Genomic DNA, 23050 nt, shown 5'->3' with positions numbered 1-23050 from the left:
TTGTGTCAATATACATGCTCTTTGTTTTGTGTGGGAAATTAAATTGTAGTAAAGAAAAATGAGTTGGGGTAGGGCAGGGGCGGACCCGGGGGGGGGGCGATCGCCCCCCCCCCAGAAGAGGAAACTTTTTTATTTTATATATAAATAAAATATATAGTTTATTTTTTGACGCTCTTAAAAGTAGCTCTAAGTAGCAGTATTACAACCCACCGCCCCCCCAGAAGTCCGTCCTGGATCCGCCCCTGGGGTAGGGATACTATTATGATGTTGATTAAAAAATATGAGGAACATCCTTGTTTGTAGAAAAGTTAAAAGCGTGTAGTTTCACTATACGGATCCACACAGAAATTCATATATATATATATATATAAAAAACTTTCTCGTTTCATTTATTGTGCCTTCAGCAATCATTTCTGAGGTGTGCTCTTGCATTCCCCGGTGCAGGTTCACTTTAACAGGTCTTCTGCAAGACAGCTGGCAAAGTGTATATTTACTATACGGATCCATAGTATAAGTAGTAGTAGTAGTAGTAGGAGAAGGAGGAGTAAATAGTAGTAGATGTATTAGTAGTAGTAGTAGTAGTAGTATTAGTAGTAGTAGTAGTAGTAGTAGTAGTAGCAGCAGTAAGAGTAATAGTAGTAGAAGTAAGTAGTAATAGTAGGAGGAGTAGGAGGAGCAAGTAGTAGTAAGAGTAAAAATAGGAGTACTTAGTAATTGTAACAGTAGGAGTAGGTGTAGTAATAGTAAGAGTACTAGTAGTAGTAAAAATAGGAGTAGGAACGGGTAGTAGTAGTAGTTGCAATAGGAGTAGGAGTAGTAGTGGTAGTAGTAGTAGTAGTAGGAACGGGTTAGAAGCCCCGAAGGGGTTGGTTGGGTTCTGTTCTCGATACAAAATTGGGAAATTACAGACTTGCCAAAATTTTATGGCAGCTTATTGAAGATTACATGCATTTCAGTTTCGACCTTAATTTCTATATTTCCACGTAAACACGCATCTCAGATGTAAGTGCACACCATATTTCCATTACTTATACATTTCTCTATTAAAATATTAGAAATTTCTTCTGTAAATTTAAAAATCTATGGATCTGTATAGTATAACTGCACCGTTAAATGTCCTTTGTATCATAATAAGCATAAGCGAAAAAGGACTTTAGAAGAAATAGCGACTGAAATATCTGTTTTTAGTTTTGGAGCCATAATTGCGCTCTTCTCCAGTGATTTGTTTGCTACGTCACGACAAAATGCTTATCAAAATGCTACCATGTAAAAGCACAATATACTTTTGATTCCATAGAATATTATACGAGATTTTTGGCAGCACATCTGCTACGAGAAATGCTACGATAAATGCTTCCGTCTAAAACTAGCCTAATGCTCACGGAAGTACGTTTTTCCGCGCGCTACTGTAGCCAGCTGTTTTACGCGCTATCCTAGCCAGTTGTTTTAAGTTGGTCATAAAGTTTATATCATGGAGTACAAGGGGAAGAAAACGAGCCCTGCGGGGCTTCTAACTCGTTCCTACTAATACTACTACTTATCTGCACAAAAGTAAGTAAATCAGTTTTTTCAGTATTATTTTCATATTATTTTAATTTAAAAAGTGTTATAAAAAAGTAAAAAAATGTAAAAAAAAAAATCCTCTGGCCGGGTTTGAACACACGCCAAAAGAGGTTCTTCTTACTAGCATGTAGCGGTAGCCCACTCGACCACGAAGACCAACAACAACAATTGTTTGATTTCTGCTATTTGAATGAAACATGGCATGAAGTGGATAATGCCAACCAATCAGAACTGTGTTTTTCGTTCCTACTTCCGGGAGCATTACTCTTCTGAGCTAGTCCTTTTTGTTTAGGGTAAATTTTCAAAAATTTGATAAAAACGGAAGGGCAACTTCGGAAGTTAACCCTAAACAAGAGCCTAAGTAAAGTTCAATTTCCTTATTTCACAGTAGATAATCTCTCGTTCTTGATCTTAATGTTAGTATTACATGTGGGACTATTAAAACATTTAGTGCCTTATGCAGAATCGTTCTGAAGTGTGATTAGTGATATACTAAAGAGTGATACTAATGTATGTTTCCTGCAGTAGTCAGGCGTTTAGTATGACTCTAATCATATTTCAAAATGACTCTGCATAAGGCCCTTAGATTTTATTTCTAATTCGTGTAGTTGGTAATACCCATTAATAAAATACACGTGTTTTTTCTCATGTATATTACAGAATGTTAACTTAATGTGTGTGTGTAGAGGGGGATAGAATTAAGTAGAAGCAAAATACGTAAACAAATATTAAAGACCAGATATGATGAATTGCTGATGTTAGTATTTGATGAACTATAATATGGTTGGCTCGCTCCCCGCCCCCTAACTTCTACCGGGCCGCCGCTAAATTTTTGTTCTGTCTACGGGCCTGATCGTTTGCATCAACTTAACGCAAACTGCTCAGTATTGATTACATTTTGCATGTTTCGCGTTTACATTACGCTCTGCAATGTTTACGAAGGCTGATTAGGAATTCGGCCCTTGATGGTCAATCTCTTCAAAATTCTGCGTACAGCAACGCAATGCAAGAAAATAAGTAATTACACCTTTTAGGTCGTTAATCGCAAATTTGCGTTGCATTAACGCAAACTGTTTTGGAATGTGCCTGCTTAAGTTGCAGATGGCAATTCTGCGTTAGACCAAAACATTAGGGAGGTGTGTGTGTTTACGCCCTGAAGTATGAACACGTAGTCCGGAGTGTTTAGTTACAAAGTGTGTTTAATTAGTGTTGTATTTATTTGCCATGGCTGTAAATTGGGAAGGATTTACAGAGGAAGAACTCCAAGAGATACGTAATGGCGTTTTAAAAGGTAAATATACTTGTAAAACAAATTGCTGCAATAACCGTACGAAGATTTGACATGTAGGTTTGCTCTGCGGTGGCCTCCAGGAATATATATATATATATATTTTTTTTTTAGTGAATTGTAAAACAATACAGCTCTTCGGTGCTTACTTGACGAAATATAGTGGCACCTATAAAGCAATTAAACAATTAATGATTATAAACATAACTCGCACTTCTCTGGTGGTTGCGAATAACACGACATAGAACGGAAGAGCAAGTGTTGCAGGAGTCCACAAAGGGAAGAACCTAAACTAACAAAACAAAACCTTTCCGAGGTAAGAGTTTACTTTGTGCCGACCAGTGACTCCATAGTATAAGTAGTAGTAGGAACGGGTTAAAAGCCCCGCAGGAGTTGATTTGGTTTTCTTCTTCCTGAATTTTCTGGGAACCAGGTCAGATGAATCGGTTTCAGTCACTGGTCGGCACAAAGTAAACTCTTGCCCCTTTCCTACCCCACGATACCCAATTCTGTACTAGCTTGCAATGCGTTAGTAAAAAGTGAAGATTGTACAACTTGACCCCTTCTGTAATAGAATAGCCGAGACTAGTGAGACATAGGATACACTAATCTCCTCTAAACGGTCACTACAAGCTAGCGTTGCATGTATATTACTTCTTGGCAGGCCGAAGCTGGAGAACACCCGGGAGAAAATATCCGTACGAAGAGACGTATTAGCATTGATGGGTAAGCACGTAAAAATGTAAAAAAATAAGTGTCAGCAGCATGTGCTTGGTATGTCACTACAAACTATCTTTGTAATTTAGACCAGGACATAGCTTGAGGTCCCGTGTAAGACTGCGTCCGTACAAAGAGGAACGTTAATAACGATGAGTATGCACATAAAGAAAGACAAATGCGGAAAATGCACCAGTCTGTGCTTGCTGATGTCTTTAAGTTACTTTTGAATAGCAACTGATAGCAATTAACCACACTTTTTGTGCTGTTTCTGTGTTTACAGATGATCCTTGCACTGCAGAAATAAGATTTTGTAATATTGAGTGTTAACAACAACTCAAAATGTATTACTACGCAATAGTAGGTGCCTGTCCTAATGGGATCAAAAATATAATTGGAATTTGTGCTGTATCGCCGGATCATACGATAATAATAATAATAATAATAAGTTCCAAAATGTACTACATTTGGTTAGATAGATTACGTTACATTTGGTTGAGTTACAAGTCAGTTACCTTCAAAACAGAGGCGTATACAATTTTACATTTTGGAATAGAAAATTACTATTTGCGTATAAATACGGCGTTCGGATTTATGGCATAAAAACTACAGTGCAAAAAACACCAGCCTGTGTTAAGTGGCCACTAAAAAGCACAAACAGTAGCTAACCGACTCAGAGCAGGGCAAAGTTAATGGACCTGCGCGAGGGTGCGTCCGAATGGAACATGCGCGTCCGCGATGGTGAGCACGCGTAAGCGTGGGTAGTGAAAACAAGTGGGTTTTGTCAATGATACGAATTTCAATAGCACTTGTAATGGTTTCATAAACACCAAGCAGTAACACTTGATCCAAAGTCAACCTGCTTCCTTCGTAAAAAGTGCCTTTCGTAGCAGCTTTTTACCACTTACATTGAATCCCATGTGTCATTTTTCCACACTGAAAATATATTCCTCTTTCCTGTATTTTCAATTCGTTTCCACACTTACGACAGACCCTTCGCCTTTCACGCAATTGACTTGTGAAATTCCCTTTCAATTAAGTCAGCCTGGACACGATTTTGAGATTCTTGGTGTACTTTCCAGCAGGGTTGGCTGGTTTAAACCAAATAAAGAACGAAAAATGCTTTAAATCGTGTGAACTTCATGATGACGTTTCCACATATCAAACGATCCGCATTACATTTATCTACTTTTCACCTTTTAATCAAGGGGTCCCGTGTTTAATTCTTGGTCGAACCACAACCCATCTTTCAAGTGTAAACCAAGTAGCGATTCGAGGTGTCCCTCTAAGCGAAAGTCTTCTCCGTGATAACGGTGGTATTTCATAAGGATGTTAAGCCTAAACATACGAAATGAAACCAAATTATGTATTTCTACTTAAGTGAATGCCTGTTGTTTTATAAAGAAGCCAAGGTTCCTTAAATATATTTTACATACAAATACATTTAAAGTAATAACAGGATTTTCCCAATGGCTAAGGCGGGAATTTCCCGATTTATATATAATTCTGTATAATGTTTTTACTTGTGTAACTGTTTATCTTTTTGTCCTTCTGAAATAACTCTTGACAATTAGATCAACAAGTAGGCCTATGTAAAGATCAATACAACGTATTTTTATCAGAAGTCCTTCGTGAGAGAGTCGGCAATCGCATTTGTGACCAATTAGTCCTGGTTTCGTGTCCAAATGGACAATTTCTCTTGGATGTAAGCCGAGAAGCGGTTTGGATTCCGCTTTAAGCTTGTGTGACCCCTTCCAGCATAACCTTGTTGTTGCATAATAACACCAAAGGGAAACAAACTAATTTCTGTCTATATTTAATGTACATACATAGAGTAAATTATTTAACCCCACCTCCCCCCAAAAAAAAGTTTTTTTCAATAAAAACCATGGTTTTTTGCCAACCCTGCTTTCCAGAAATGAAACGTTTTAGTTTGATTAAACTCTTTTTATCTCTGAGGAGTTATTCCTTTTTGGAGTGGCTCAATATTGCTTGCAAAACGTGGCAGGATAATTGAAATTATGAAGGAATTTTGTGAAACTGTACACTGCAGTAGATCACAGAAGTTCACAGTGGCTATCTCGGTGTTCATGATACGATTGATTTTAATAACTGATAGCCCAGTCTATATAAGAAGATTGTGAATTCCACTGACATTCAAAAGTTTTCCACGAGATAAGCGCATTTCCTTCTGAATATCTTCCTTCAAATAATTTCGACACTGGAAACTTCTAGGATTATAGTAGCATCATCATACATAGCCTCTTTTCGTCAGCATACATTCATTCTGAGGACTGGAGGCGTATATTGATCTTGATCTGGAACTCTTATATGGGTTTTATATTCTTATTCTAGAATCCAGTCGTAGGGTTTTAGGTGATTTTAGGCAGCCTTAAGGCTGTATTCCCTGACTGTGTTCGTTATACTTAAGGTAAATGCTGTATCAATAATCCAACTCTGAGTGAAAATCCTTATCAATGAAGTTCCATATAATCCTTGAAAGAGGTTAATTGATGATATACACAAAGTTAATATTATTGAATTATATCTGTTTTGGATATATATATATAAAAGTACATCATATTTGGATTTCCGGACTGTTCTGAACGAATTAATGATTTGATATGGCTTAGTAAAGTTTTATTATAATCTTGTGAGTATGAGTTTTCGCTAAATGCTTCTTCAGATTCATTCTTATATATATATATATATATATAATTGAATTTCATTGAGTTGTAGGATGAGTTCTGTAATGGTGCGAATTGGATTCCAGTTATTTGTTGCCAGAAGATTTTGTAGAGAGTAAGGTCCATATCCAAGATTTCTAGAAATTTTATCAAATATAAGTTTTCTTCCTTTTCCAGTGTTGTAACAAGCAAAAATTATATAATCAATAGAGCCAGTATCATTTTTGCACCTACAGATGTTAGTTTCAATTTTATTTATTTGATTGAGTATATACTACGATAAATCTTGAAATAAATAAATATTTAAACTGTGGCGTTAAGGATTTTAAAATATAAATAAACATAACATTCTCCCTCTTCCCTTTATTTTTCCTAAGAATATTTTTTGATTCTCTTGAAAAATGTGTGTCTTTTGAGTTGCGTTATTTCGTAGTGTTGAGAAAATAGAGGTAGATCCTTAGTAATTTTATTTTCTAAGTGAAGCGCTTCTGTTTCTTTGATTCAAATTATAATATTCAAAAACGTAAAGTTATTTCTGTATGTGTAATTAATATGTGAGATTTTGTTTCCTTTTTAAGGGGGCAGACTACTAAATATTTTTTAAAAGCTAATTCTTTTGCTTGTTTTTCGTAAGTGAGAAGAGATAATGAAATGTAACTTACCACAATAATCGATAATGTTATTCCACACGAAAATATGAATCAAAAGAATTTTCAGTGTTGCCATCCAGAGAAATTACAGTGTAACCAGAATTTGAATTATCCAAAAATCTAGGTTAAGGCAGCGATTAGAAAAATGAACTCAACGGTACAAAAACAGCATGACAAGTCATCAATTACCGTTCAGTTCATTGTTGAGTGTTGTACGAAAGATCTTAAGCCTTGTGTGGCCCTGAGGATGAGTCACCGAGTGTTTCACTCGAAATGTTAGAGGAAAAATTGATGAGGAACATTACTAAGTGAGTGATTGTAAAGGTAAAGAATTATTTTTGAGCCACTACAGATTAACTTTTAGTCGCTTAGAAAGCATATGTCATCAATAAGAAATATTTAAACACTAATGGTTTTACATAATTGTTTATCGTGTTAAATTCTAAATGTAATTTGCAAAATTGAAGTGTTGTAGAATTCTAAGATTTTTGAAAAGTCGAAAAAAAGAAGAAAAAAAGACAAAAGAAATTAATTTCATTATCAATATTATTTTCAGAGCATCAGCCATTAATATCTCATGTACCAAAACAGCAGGCAAGAAAAGTTGATAAACTGGTTAGAAAGAATATTAAAAGAGAGAGGATGCTGCTGAAATCAACTACTGCGACGAGCAGTGGGAACTCAGAATTGAATCCTAATGCTTATCTGTCAAAGCCAAAGGTATGTATTATTTTCCGCTGTATATTAGATGTTGTGTTCCTTAACTGTGTGCATGTCATAGTGAGCTACCTGACACAACTAAAACAATGAAAGTAAAATTTCATCAAGGAGCAGTAGAATCAACATCACTGTTTTTGATTGAATAACACATAATCATTACTACTAGCCACACTTCATCCCTCACATTCCTTTATCAGCTACGGAACTCTTGTAGTGATGAAACAGTTTTCTGACATGAGAACAGCGTTTCCATACTTTTTTTTAAACTTATGTGCTATTGCTATGTTATATAAACTATATTGTCAATATCATCTCATTAAATTTCTGAATTACGTTAGCGCTTTATTAAGTTTTCTTATTGTTTCTTTTAAGCTTGTTAATGGTAACGAACCCGAAAACATTTTGAGTTCCAGTCTCGGAACCTAAAGAAACTTTAATTCAGTGTGTTTCGGGAAAAATACGAAACACATTTTGACGTCATCATTTCTTAGCAAACGGTCGTTACAAGTCGCAAACGACATTGTGTAACTGTGAAATGGTAACTCGAGAGAACCAGCTACAGTGGTTTTTGTTACAAAATCTATTTGTAAGCAGTGTAGTTTATTAAAACTTCTTTATATGTTTACCTTGTCTGTATACCGTGTTTATCTGTCAAAAAAAAAAAAAAAAAAAAAAATTAAAAATAAAAAATAAATAAAAATAAAAAATAAAAATAAAAAATAAATAAAAATAAAAAAAAGTAGAACTATTTTACGAATCGCTGCAGAACTTGGTCGGGGCTGTAGAGGGCCAAAAGTTCATTGATGAATGCGATATTCTACCCGGAAATGGTAGAAATAAACCATTTCCGGTTTTTACGATAATTACTATAGAGTAAATTAATGATTACGGTGATAGATAGCAAGAAGCAGTTTTCTGCTATTGAGTAAGTGTCCCAAGAATATATTTCATCTTCATTCGTTAACTCCCTACTAAAACCGGAGTGATAGAGATCCGCTACAACTTCCGCTTTCAATATTGATCTCAATAAAATATAAAACGATAAGATATAGCAAGTAGTGTTTTTTATGAATTGATTTAACGTTCTAAGAATAGATCCTATCTTCTCTCTTATCCTCCTATTCAAACCAGAAGTGGTAGAAGCAACCACTTCCGATTTTAACTATAGGCAAATAATGGTAATAGATAAATGAAAGTTGTTTTCTGCAATAAATTAAGCGTCCTAGAAATATATATCCCATCTTCACTTTAATATCTCTACTAAAACCGGAAGTGGTAGAAAATATTCCGCTTTCAGTACTGGGTAAATATCACGCCATACAAACCAAACTGGTTCACGTGATGTACAGTACATACCCGGTATGACCAGTTCCGGTCTTAGGTGGTGCGGGGTCCGATTGGGGACATTTTGCGGGGCCCCAGGTTTACAAAGTGCAAATACATATAAATACTTATTTCCCTTTATAACATTTTTTCATTTGCAAAATGTTCTGGTGAAAACGCTCACTCTGTTCATTGGTTATAGCAGCTAATTTTTCAGAGAAATAACTCAAAAGCAAATGCAGACAGTGAATGAATTTTGAAATGCATATTTCACCCTTGTGCATCGCAATTTTTCACGAAGGTTCTGTACCAGTATTTCATAGTTTTCTTCTCTTACAAGTAAACCTATCGATGTCGAAATCTAGTTTCTTGACCATACTTGGCAGAAAAGTAGCGAATATCAAAGAAACGACCGTAAATAAAATTTAAAGTGTTTCGGTCCATAAAGATGGCCGCAGTAGGCAAAACCTGATTGATCAGAATAAGCCATAGCAATGTGTTTTAAGTTTAATAATTTCATTTATTTGTAAAACGGGTAAAGGGATGAAAAACAAAAACCCATTAACCGACACCGGGAGGAAGTAGACATCTATTTGAGGGTATGCTTATCATGGCCGCCATCTTGTATCTCTCGACTTTTTTTAAATAGGAAGAGGGTCATGTAATATGTCAAATTGGGCTAGAATTTTACGAGAAATACAATGGTGAAGTCTGTTTCCATAAGTTTATATTTGTAAGACATAATGAAATGCACATTGATATGAATTCGTTGGTTCAAAGATTTCTTAACAGCTATATCTTTTGAAAAAAAAAATCAAGTCAGGAAAACCTAATGTACGCTAATGAGAACATCGTTGGTAGCCACTTATGAAAGGTATAATCAGCTTGAAATCGTTATCGACTGCAGATAAAATGAAATGGTGATGAGACGATAACGAACTTTAAGGAACTGATGGAAGATGGATAACATATTTTTCATTGAATTATTCGAGTTAGAAGGCAAATTTTCATAAGCAGCCACCTATTCAGTACGCATTAGTATATATTCGGTATTCTTGGCGATTAAAAAAATACATCCACGAGATTTTTCGCAGGAGAGGGCAAAGTTTGTCCTCTGGTTTTGTATTTTTAATATAGCTATAATAAGGGAAAGGATATGCAAAGAAGTCTTACTGAGGCTGATTTGTTTGATACCATCTCGGTATTCACGGTAGTATCACATGACATAATCGGTAAGAACACCAAGAATTTTACTTAATGGAATGTTTAAAATAAAAGAGGGCGTGCACCTAGAATAATGATATATATATTTTTACACGAATTCAAAGAAAACAATATTTTTACTCCCAGGGGTGTCTGTAAGGAAATTTGGGGGAGTATTAGAGGTGTTGAGGGTGTGCAGAATGCTCCTTGGACATATCTGTTTTTACAACAGAAGTTGCAAACGTAAAAAGTGAAGAAACTACTGCAGCATCAGAAAATACTTGCTTATGCACGGAGACTTAATACAAACTATTCATTTACATGTTAGGGAGAGGCCATTGCCTCCCTTGAGGAGTCCATGGATGTACCTATATTGCAATATGTTGCGTATGCTTGACAACCGAGAGTAGCAGAGACATCGTAACGGTGCCATAGCCACTTGGCTGGAGGCGCCGCAAGCATTTGGGAACAAGTATTAGGAGCAAAATTTAGTCATAGGGACCACAACACATTTGTTTGCTCTGTGGGCTAATATGCTGTTAAAACGGTACGGATTAGACTGGACAGTATAGTGGACGGCACTAGCGCGGGGCCTGATTTGGACCAATCGGCTTAAGGCCGGCCCTGCATATGACACTGCTACTTGTTCTTTTTACTCTGTAATTTCACTTCCCTTCTCTTCAATACTGGTTTCGGTTTCAGAACTAGAACCGATTTTCTCAGAAAATCTATTTCGCTTCCGGGGCTGTAGAATCAATTGCGATATGGAGTTCAGAGTCGTTTTTATTAGAAATTCTCTTTAGATTCCGCACCTAGAATACTTTTTAAACGGAAATATCGGCTTCAGGTACAGAACCGAAACACTGTAGAACCGGTTTACACCTATCCGTTCCGTTATCGTTAAAAACCCTGCTTTCATATACTTATATAATGAACGGTGGTAGGAGAAGCTGCCTTGAAATGAAATACCTTAATAAAGAAGTCTTTACTTAAGATAGCCAGAAACCAGGGTGGGAAAAATCATGTTTTTTTAAAATCATTTTTCTTGTTTTTTTTTTTATTTAAATCGATTTTTTTGTTTAAATCAAATCTTTAAATGAGGAATTAGTACTGAATGTTAATAATGCCATTTAAGTGAAAGTATTGAGGTTGAATTTTAAGTTAATCCCCAATCGTTAACCTATTTAAACCCCAAACAATGTTCCTTAAGCATTAAGGAAAAAGTACAGCAACGTGTATCGACATGACACTTTTTTTTTTTCAAAAGTTACTGATATTTGGCAGGGGCATACTTTAAAAGAATCGGAACTAGCTTGCGGCTCGAAATACATATAAAATATATGAATTGCGCCTAAAGTTATAAAATAAAATAAAGAAAAAAGTTTGGGGAGGGGTCCGATCCATCTAAATACGTCCCTATTATTTGGGAACAAACAAACAGACGCGCATACAAGAGAATTTTCTTCTTAAATGTTGATGGTGATTTCCCCGTTGGAATAGTTAACGATTTAAAAATCCTATGTTACGAGAGAAGAAAGCAGGATTCCCCTGTTACCCGTCCAAAGCGGGATTTTCCCTAATCATCCTCTGCATGACACTAGTTTTCATACTGCTCTGTGCATACCTTTGCGTCTCATTGTATTATGATTATTATCTTCTATAATCGAAATAACAGAACAGAAACGGGATTTTACTTATTTCACTTTAAATTAATTTTTGGGGGGGATTTGAGTGAAATCAACTATTTTTATTTAAAAAATCAAACATTTAAATCAATCCACCCTGCCAGAAACATTTATTTAATCTGAACTACCTGATTACGAGACAATCACGGAAAATTTTTAAATAACCTCAAGCCATAATGGTAATGTGTTTATTGTTAATGTAAATCTAAAATGTCGGTGCACCTCAATTGCTGAAATTAAACTACTTTTACTAGCCTGCAAAATGTCATCTATCTAGTTTTTCAGAGAGTGAGAATTATGAGTCGTTAAATTTAAAATAATAAATAAATCTCGTTTTGTTTTTAAATATAGTCATCATATTTTTTTCTTAAATTATTATTTGCCAACGATCTTATGTATTAGTAATTAAGTTTCATTGATTCGATACAAAATAATACTCTTATACAGTTTATAACATTCGTATTCGTACACCTGAATTTTCGAGAAAAAATGTAACATGTATACTTCCTTTTTTTTTTTTTTTTTTTTTTTTTTGTTTTGTTTAATATCTACTATGTGTATATGAGTAAAATAGGTTTTGGTCACAAATTTCAATTTGAAAATCAATCCAAAGTAGTTTTAAAAACTATCCAATAGTAATAAGTAAAGAAGAACATCAGGTTTTAATGCAATATTCTATTCGTACATTATTATGACGTGTCGTGTTCATCGTAAATAATATTATCATTCACGAGTATTCTTCGTTCTGTATTGAAGCTGTGTGGATGGTGTAGGTGACTCTTGTTAACGGTAGGTGCAGCGCGTGCTTTCCTTCGAACACCACGAATCAAAATGGGCAAGCAGAAGGAGCTGAGTTCCTCCCTAAAAAAGGTAATTATAAGCTTAGCACTGAGAGGAAATTCTTTACGACAAATAGCAAGTACCGTTAATAGAGAGCACTGTCCAACGAGGAATTTATCGAGGAAACCAAAGGAACGTAAGTTAAAAGCATGCGAAGAACGTTTCATTCTTCAAAGAGTTGGAGAAAATCCCAAATTAAGTGTCCCCGAACTGCATCCATTAGTGGAAAATGTGCCGGGAAGCAGATGTGTGACCAAACTGCCCGGCATGTTTTGTTTAAACATGGGTATCATGGTCGAATAGCGCGAAAGAGGCCGTATGTAAGTAAGGAGAATCGCAAGAAGCCCCGTACATTTGCAAAAGAACACCGTGATAAGGATCAGGAATTTTGGGATAGTGTTCAGTGGTTCGATGAGACGAAAAGAAACTTTTTTGGGTCAGATAGGGTATGGAGAAAACCAAATACAGAGAATAATAGTATGAACACACTCCCAACAGTTAAACATTGTGGTGGGTCACTGATGGTTTAGGCCTGTATGTCATCGAGCACTATCCAGTTTATTGATGGCATTATGGATGGCAATGTATATTGTGAAATATTAAAGATCAATGTTAAGCAGAGGGCGCAAGAAATGGACATGCCCCTGTCTATAGATTTCAACAGGACAATGACAGTAAACACAAGGCTCGACTTAGTATGTCTTGGTTGATTTGGAACGTGCCAAAATTGCTGTAAACTCAACCTCAAAGCCCGGATTTAAACTCTATTGAACATTTTTGGGCAAACTTGAAAAGGCACGTTCGTAAACATAGTGTGAAATCAAAAGAGGAACTGAAACTTGTGGAAGTAGAGTGGAATAAAATGAGCTCCGAAAAATGCAAAGATCTATGAAGAGACAGTGTCTAGCAGTAATTGAGGCAAAGGTACATGCCACAAAATATTAGACTTACCAAGTTTGTGTTTTTCTGATGATTTTTTATGGTACAATACGCCGTGTACGAATAGAAAAGTTGCACGAAAACAGGGTTTCTTTCATTGTTTGTTTTTATTAATTAATATTTAATTTATGACGATTCTTTTTTTATGTTTTTCAGTTCGTAAAGCCCTAATGTTTGAACATGTGACAATCACTTAGCATAATATTGTAGTTTAATGGATAAATTAAATATTTAGTTTGAAAAAACAATGTGTACGAATAAGAATGTTATAAACTGTATATCTAACGGTACAAAAGTGAGAAAAGAAAAATTGTAGGATGTAGAAATGAAAACTTTAGTTTAATGTCCCACTATATGCTCTGTAGGCTGCGAGACGGATGGTTGTGTTTCTTATGTACAGGACGTACACTGATGGTGGATTATTTTTTAATTACTTATTCCCAATAAATTTTTGCTTTACTTTATTTATTTTTTCTCCTATGCTTGGTACTTTTTTTAAATACGTTTTGATATGTTTAGTAGCATTATGTGAGCGAATAATTAACTTACAAAAGCTCGGTAAATCATATTTGGATAGTTTTACCTTGTAGAAATCTGTATCTTATGTTTTACGTTGTTCTAGTGCAGATAAAGGACGTTGTGGTGTATAACATTGTGTCCATTGGTTTTCGTGGGGTTCACCCGTTTGTCCTTCCACATTCTCATTTCCCACCAATTTTTTCATTAATTATCCGTCTCCGTTATCCTTCAGAACACAACCTTTGTTAAAATAATTGAGTTGCGTTTTAAAAAGGGCGTTAAATTCTAATCAGCCAGTCTTACGTATCTTCTTCAGTTACTTGATTCATTCATTCCTTGCATATGTTGAATATTCCTAATCAACCTTTAGTGTGTATTCATCAAATATAAAGCGTAAGTCGTCGTCTTCTGATAGCATATTGACCAATCAAGGTCTTTGATGTTTTTTTTTTTTTTACTGTTTCTTCTTCTTCTTCTTATTGATAGTGTTGATGTTAGCGTTAGTGATATTCAGTAAAATACATATTGGATAATTTGGTTTTAATAATGGCAGAAATAATAATAATAATAATAAATTATTATTATTATTATTATTTTATTTTATTTTATTTTATTACGTCTTTTATAGGATCTTCAGGAACTAGAAGGTAGTACTCCGAGTGCAGATGGGGGATCCGATTCTGGTTGTAGTTCAACGGAAACCCCTAGTACTACCCCTGAACAGAGTCCAAGTCATAGCACAGTATGTCTTAAGATTAAAGAGGGTGGTGCATATGAAATTTTAAATGCAAACACTGGCCCGTCAGCAGAGCGCTTGAAAGAGTTCCAAGAGAAACAAAAGTTAATGGAGGAACAGAACAAGAGAAGAAAGGAGATGCTTGCTGTAGCCATTGCACAGAGGTTTGTTTTAATTTTTTTTTTTTATGTTAGAATTTATAACTATATATTAAGGAAAACTGCTTTATATATTTACCGTGTCTGCCCATATGTCCATCCGTCCATCTGGGAGAAGAACCTCAAGAACTACTGAATAGATCACCATCAATTTTGGCCAAGATATAGAGGATCAAGAATTAGGAATCAAGTTCGTTTATGAAGGGAATATTCAAACCCGAAGTGGTAGAAATCAACCATTTTAGGTTTTATCGTTGATATCATAGAGCCAAAACGATCATAGGTAGCGTAAAGCGGTTTCCTCTAATCGATTAAACATCCCAAGAATACATTTCATCTCCATTCGTAACTCTCGAAAGTAGTGGAAATCAACTACAACTTCTGGTTTCAATATTGTTCTGGAGAAAAAATTATAAGAGATAGCGAAAAGCTGCTTTTTGGAATCGATTTAGAGTTCTAAGCATCTGCTCCCTTAACCCTTTATTCAAGCCAGAAGTGGCAGAAATATCCCAGTTCTGGTTTTAAGGTTGATCTATATAAATTAAAGCGGTAATAGATAGCGAGATGCGGCTTTCTGTAATCAGTTAAAAGTCCCAGGAGTATTTTTCATCTCCACTATAATTTCTCTATTAAAACCGTAATTGGTAGAAATATACTATCACTGGAGAAAATATCACACCATACCCGAACCAGGTGTACACGTGAAACTGCTACTTGTACTTATTGAAGTAACTATATTTCCCATTAGTCAAGTTAAAGAAACTAATTCTAAAAATAAAGAAAATAAGAAAACTTACTTATTCCGTTTTTTAAAAGTAACCAACCGCAATTAGTCAACGTACTTAATAACAGCTATATATTGCCCTAAGTTCGCTCTGTTATAATTTCAGGAACTAATTAAAACGTAGTTTACTCACTAAATGTTCAATAATAACATTCAAGATAAAATATATTTAAACTGATGTATTTTCTGAAGTTTTTCTGCATTTACTTTTTTATTTTTCACAAAATTCCTTCTTTATAATTGAGAATACATCCAGTATTAATGGTTTCTTTATGTACCTGGTATTATATCAAAACTGTCTAGAAAAACATGTTTATACATGTCTGGTCACAAAATTTAACAAGTTAAATGAGAAATTTAACAAGTCTGGCCATAAAGAAAAATGATATACGATCCGGACTGTTGTCCATATCAATATATACATACTTATAAACGTTACCGTTACATAAATTGGCTTTCCAACGAATGGGAATTGTTAATTTGATTGCTTTATAAAAATTAACAAAGGATCCTGGATTATAATAAGATTTATAGTACTATTTACATGACATACGCTTACTTTCCGAATGACCTTCATACATAAAATATCACTATAAAATATTCACATTCCTTTTATATTTTACAATTATTCCTTATTTTATAATATTATTCATATATTCATTATATATTTAATTATTCATAATCATACATTCATACACGTGAAGGCGCATTACGAAGTAGCGTTAAACATTGCTAAAATTAATCGATCCATTATTGTATTTCCTTCATTAATCAATATACAGGGTGATTCTCTATAGTGTTTACAACTTCAATCAGTTATAATTCTTTATTGGAACCACATATTGACTTGGTTTATATGTCATTATACTGCAAAACACTTCAATACAGTTATACAGTTATTTTTGGTAACTATGAAAATAGGTTACTGACGCGGGTTTATACTCTGCTCCACGCCAGCCACATCTACTATCTAGTATTACTGTTAAACGATTGACTCATGTCACATTGCATAGCGCATTCTTTCCTCAAATTTCGTATAGCCTTGCCATGCATGATTTCTTAGTACGTCATCGCTTGCGATATTGGTACCAACTCGAAAAGTACTACTAGCCATTCTTGACTATGATTTCGCATAGTGTGGAATTCATTATTTTGATGCACATTATCTCGAATATTTCTGTTACCATTCCACATACATCTAAAATCACAGCTTGTGTTGCATTCGGTATTCATTTTGATGTTAACATTGTGAATAGCCACCTGATTAGGTCGGATTTTGTTACTATTATTCAGTATCTATTTGATTTTCGTATATTCCGTACTATTACAAGTAAATGATTGAAATTAACACATTGGGATGAAATTAAGGTGTGTCGTAATCTGGAAGGTAATAACATCCATATCGATGCTATTATACGCAATTCTTGTTGAAAAGGATTTAGAATTTTTAAGTCATTGTAAGCTGATATTACAAAATCAGTGACACTTTTGTCGACCTTTGGATCGAGACGTCTATTTCTGACCTGCGCGTCACGATTGACTAACATAAGATCATTTTTGAAATTGGATATCAAGGCAATTTTGAAATCTGCGTAGCCATGTAATTTGTTTTTTTTTTATTGCTTTGTGCTAAACAGAACAGGGAGGCAATAAGATATGTGGTATGATTCTAAGAAATTGTGCCTTAGGTATTCCAATTAAGTCACACTCTTCCTCAAATTTTTCCAAGACAACAGTTGCTGGTACATCATCTGACCTGCCACTAAATTTGGTCATTCGTCTCACCTCACTAAACTTAAAATGAAAATTAAGATTCCTTACTTTACTATATTTCACGTGAGTTGGGATATCCTTTTGCACATAGAGATGAGGATCCATATTTTCTATAAATCTTCTGTCTTCTCCCTCATTTTCCACATTAGAAACGGATTCATCAGTTGGATGTGTATAAACAGGGGAATGATGATCCTCTTTATGTAACCGACTCTCAGGTGCTTAAGGTGTCAAATCTGCTGCTTTGACCACTGGGATGTGTCTACACTCATACGTTTCAAGTTTTTCTTTAAGAGCTAGCACATCTTCTTGGAGCTTCCTTATTTGGCTTAATTTTCATTGGCTTGTATTTGCACTACGTTGACTGAACCTTGCATAACCTTAAATCTTTGAAGTATCAATTCTTATTTTAGTATCAGTTCGCTCTAATTTTGTATTTAATTGTTCCATTACTTGCTGGGTCGTTTGTTCAATCCGGGTATCATTTTGTTCGGTTACTTGATGAATCATGTGTTCAATCCAGACAATTTTTGAGTCATCGATTGCCCTAATTGATGAATCATTTCAGCCAGACTAGACATTGATTCTGTTGATGACGTGTTAATATCTTCAATTCGATCACAAGAATTATCACCATTATTTGGCAGATTTATATACCTTTTTATTTCGAAGTAACATATACTACGTTTTTGATTATAAATTTGAGAATGGTATATTTAACTTCCAGCTAGTCTCAAAAGTTCCCGTGAGTTTGGCACCATTTTTAATATATAACATCTATATATTATATTAGCCCTAAGTTCGGTATATTATAATTTCTGGAACTAATTAAAACGTAGTTTACTCACTAAATGTTCAATAATAACACTTAAGATAAAATATATTTAAACTGATGTATTTTCCGAAGATTTTCTGCGTTTACCTTTTTATTTTTCACAGAATTCCTTCCTTACAGTTGAGAATACATCCACTATCAATGGCTTCTTTATATCAGAACTGCCTAGAAAAACATGTTTATATATGTCTAGCCACAAAATTTAACAAGTTAAATGTTCAGGTCTGGCCATAAAGAAAAATGGCCAGTCCCGGTCCGGGAGTGTTGTCCATGTCAGCATACTCATTTATAAATGTTATCGTTATAAGTTCAAGTACTTAACTGTGTTGATCAACAGGACAAAGACAAACTAAAGTAAACAATTCGAAGTTAAAATATGTTAAGACAGCATTTTTCAATATTTTTTCAACGTTCCCACTTTCATTTAGTTACGTTGTTCTACTCATCATTCGCTGCACTCTTGTCTTCTTCGAAAACATAATGAGATGGATGATAATGGTAGAATGACTAAAATGAAAGAAAACAGGAGAATCACGAGTAAACCCACGCACACGTTGTTTAGCCACCAAAAAACCCACTTTATGAATTGGGCGCTTTATGGCTATCATATTGTGGGAGCATTCACAATACGATGGGCTAGTGTAGTGAAGTTCAATTGCAGATTTATCGGTTTAATTTCACCGATATGCCGTAATATGGATAAATTCAATACAGTCTCGCTGGTTGTATGTTCTTATTGGCGACAATAGGGCGGACAGTATGACTTGGAGCGTTATCTGATGGATAACAGTCTTGTTGGTGTATTTACACCACCGGATTGGAATCAGGCCGGCGTAAATAATGTAAAATGTTGTCCCGATAGTAAGCTGCATTGATATAGGGGAATGGGAAACTTCCCACTGTAGCCGTAACCGGCCACTACCATTGAAAGCTTCCTTTGAATTCTCGTGCCCAGCCATCTCAATGTCCCTGGTTCTGAGGACGATAGAAAATCACTCCGAGTTTGTCACACTCTTAGTCCTACCAAGTGTGAACACAAATTCTGATCGTTCAGGTATCAGATGGCGTTCATAGAGGCATCTGTATTTGTTCTTCTTTCTATTCATGAATTTCGATTCAGCTTTTATATCAAACCGTGCTTATTAATACGGTGCACAATTGAGTGTCGTGTTTTTCAGTGGTTTTCAATATTTACAATGTTTTCCCTGTAACTCAACTTCCTCTGTTTTCTCTCTCATTTTGTTTATTTCTCTGAAGTCGTTCAAATTTAGTTTAAGTTGTAGTGTCTAATTGTAACACTTCCATGATATTTTGAGAAATACTTTTATGATATTCGATTTGCACCATATGGACCATAAAATTCGCTTTCATGTGGAAGTCAGTACAGACAGTAGTTAATTGCCTTAACTAATGCGTAACGAAACGCCACATATTGCACTATAAAATAAAGTTACGTTCCAACCACAAGATAGTGTTTCCATTGGTTATGTATTCTGACATCTAAAAAATTAACAAATAAAAAAGGGGCGAGGAAATTTATTTGTTTTTAAAAGAGCACGCAAGATTGAGCTTGCTGTTAGATCGTGCTAGACTTGTGTTCAGTTCTGTGACTTTTTTTTTTTTTTTTTAATTTATATTTACGAGGGCTGTTACAAAAGTTCTAAGCCTACCTATGAACGGAGCAGCAGAGAGTTTATGGATTGTGTTCCTTTTCAACATAGTCCCCTGACAAGCTAAGGTATTTTGCTCGTCGATGTTTAAGTGCGTTAATGCCGCTGGTAAATAATGATTTTGTTGAAGGCGTGCAAAATTTTATCTACGGCATGCATGACGTCATCGTCAGTGTCAAAATGAGAACCTTCCAACTTCTTTTTAAGCTTTGCAAAGAAACGAAAGTCAGAAGGTGCTAAATCACGCGAATAAGGTGGATGTTGGACCATCCGTAGCCGCAGTCGTGAATTGTTGCCATTGCGTTGACTGACTTGTGGCTACAGATATTGTCTTGGTGGAGAAGCAGATCTGCTGTCAGTTTCCCACGACGCTTCTGCCGAATATTATCACGCAGCTATCGTAGAAGACCAGAATAGTACTCCTCGGTCACTGTTTGCCCCGTTGGAAGATAATCCACCATCGCTATCGCGTCGGAATCCCAGAAAACTGTGGTTATCAGTTTTCTTGCTGAGGCCACTGACTTGGCTTTCTCCGGAAGGGAGGATGAGGAGTGTTTCGACTACTTGGAACTTTGTTTGGACTCTGGTTTGTAATAGTGGACCCAGGTCTAATGTACTGTTATGAATCGTGTGTGAAAGGCATTTGGATTTGTCCAGAAGAGATGAAGAAATGAAATGTTGCGTCTAGTGAGCTTTTGATCAGGTGTCAAAAGTGTTGGCGTCCATTTCGCAGAAACCTTGCTCATTCCGAGATGCTGGTTGATAATTCGGTCAACGCTTACAGTAGATAAGTCAGTTGTCTCAGCACTTTGCCTGATGGTCATTCGCGGATCATTCATGATGATTTCATGCACATTGTCAATATTCTCGTGAGTTGGTGTTTTCACTTGTCTTCCAGATCAAGTATCATCTTCAATGGAGGTTCTCCCCTCTTAAATTTGGCTGCCCATTTCTTCACTGCTGCATATGAAGAGGCACTATCACCTAGAGTAGCAACTATGTCAGCGTGTATCTCCTGCGGCTTTAAACTTTTTGTGGAGATATTCAATAACAGCTCTTGCCTTCCAATTTCTCCATTTGGTCACACTTTGCATACTCTTCTGTCTTTCTGGACCTGTAACAACAGAATAAAAGTCGATATTGATACCAAATTTGCTATTACATCATAGGAAGGTTTAAAAAATAGGACCTAAAAGTTTTACGTGTCTAATTGTAATATTTTTTGGTTAGACTTAGAATTCAAGTAACAACCGTCGCATGTGTCTGTAGTAATTTAAAGTAACTCTCCTCACAAAATAGGAATATAGTTTGAGCGTTTTTGCTTTTTACATTTCATTCAAATATTATTCTATATTTAAGGAAATAGATTTTAGGTTGAAACTTGAGCAGAACGCCATAATGCGTCATTGCCAAATTTGTACGTATACTGTAGTTGTCACAGTAGGGATGGTACCGTTTCAACTCGAGAAATGGGACGTAGCTGTGAATTGTTGTGAAGGTGATAAAATAATTTCATGCCTTGTTGATATCACTTACATATTGCAAGCAGTTTATAATTATGTTGAACATAAAATGCTATTAACTTATGTTACTTTGAATTCAGTTTATCAGCCGTAATATACCACAATGAATGTGTTTTAAATGTGCATTTCAATCCTCTTATGCTGTAAATTGTACGTTTAAAGTTCGTGATAATATCGGTTCTATATTACACGCTTCCAAACTGTGCTATGCTAAGCACGTTTTTCCACCAGTGCGGAGAGAGTTTCCCAAAAGGGTTCATGATTGTGTGGCCTGTTTTTCATACAAGGGCAAACTGTGTCGTCGAAAGGTGAAGCGAAACGTTAAAGTCAATTCTGCGTCCTACCAGACTCATGTAATGACTGAATTGCCAGCATGAAATACCAGCATTGCAACTCTCACTCTTTTTACCTACCGGCCTTTTTTCTTCCTTAGTAGAAATATATATATATAAAGTCGCTTGAAACACATCTTTAATCATTTTAAATGAAAAGTCTAAGTACCAAATTTTATGCTTCTAACTTTAAGGGATTTTTGAGATATGATCATCCCATTATAACAATTGTAACCTCATCCTTTTATAGCCTTTCCTCTTTCCTTCTAGAGGAAATATAAATACCCATTAAACGCTGCGAGAGGCGGTAATTTTAAATCACCAAAACAGCAATTTTCGCATAAAGTCACAAAATTGAATATAATTTCATGCAATAAGAAGGAAAACCAATAGTTGGCAGCACATTGCAGTCAACTCTTGAGTGACATGCGTTTTCGTTCATGTGGGAAAAACGGATGGCAGAATATGCATAATTCGTCACTAGTACACAGGACGTATCCATGTACGTTGAACGCCTCTAGAAGCGCAATGAGGGTCCGTACATGTGTACGTCGAACCAGCTTGAGCTATTAAATTGGAAGTCCATATACCGCATACAAAAATTTTGCAATAAAATTTTCCGTAGAATATTTTGTTCTTAACTTTAGTTAAACATATTTCCAGAAACTTTTTTATTGCAGAAAATTACACTACATATTTTTTTTAACTTTTCTGATAAACTGAAACTCAAAAACTTATTTTTATTTACTATTTTGTTAAACAGAAAGTACACTACACAGTGTTTAACTTTTCTGATAAACTAAAATGCTGAAACTTTTCAGTAACTTTTTTGTTACAACACTATACAAGTGAATTTTGCACTAATTTTTTTTTGCTACAATATTTTGTTATTATTTTTTGTTAAAGTTAATTCCGGAAATTTTATTCTTGCAGGAATTTACAATATATATTGTTCTTTAACTAAACTAAAATAAACTTTTTTGTTAGAAGACTATACAAAAAATTTTGCGCAAAAAGTTTTTACTAGAATATTTTATCAACTTTTTGTTAAAATTAATTCCAAAATTTTGTTTTGTAGAAAAACGCTACATATTTTGTAACTTTT

The 23050-nt window shown here is 35.0% G+C and overlaps 1 protein-coding gene across 1 annotated transcript in view; it reads left to right on the top strand.

Annotated features, from left to right (window-relative positions):
- Positions 1-2674: 2674 nt before the first annotated feature.
- The window catches only part of Gorab (Golgin, RAB6 interacting), a 144639-nt gene continuing 124263 nt past the window's right edge, over positions 2675-23050 (top strand). Inside the window, exons 1-3 of the mRNA XM_081764920.1 lie at positions 2675-2854; positions 7462-7625; positions 14763-15034. Coding sequence (XP_081621046.1) covers positions 2788-2854; positions 7462-7625; positions 14763-15034 — 503 coding nt within the window. The 5' untranslated portion in view covers positions 2675-2787. The remainder of the gene's footprint in view (positions 2855-7461; positions 7626-14762; positions 15035-23050) is intronic.

The sequence above is a fragment of the Thermobia domestica genome, chromosome 7, assembly GCF_964235325.1.
Source record: "Thermobia domestica chromosome 7, izTheDome1.hap1.1, whole genome shotgun sequence".
Lineage (NCBI taxonomy): Eukaryota > Metazoa > Arthropoda > Insecta > Zygentoma > Lepismatidae > Thermobia > Thermobia domestica.
This window is presented reverse-complemented; position numbering and strand designations above follow the sequence as displayed.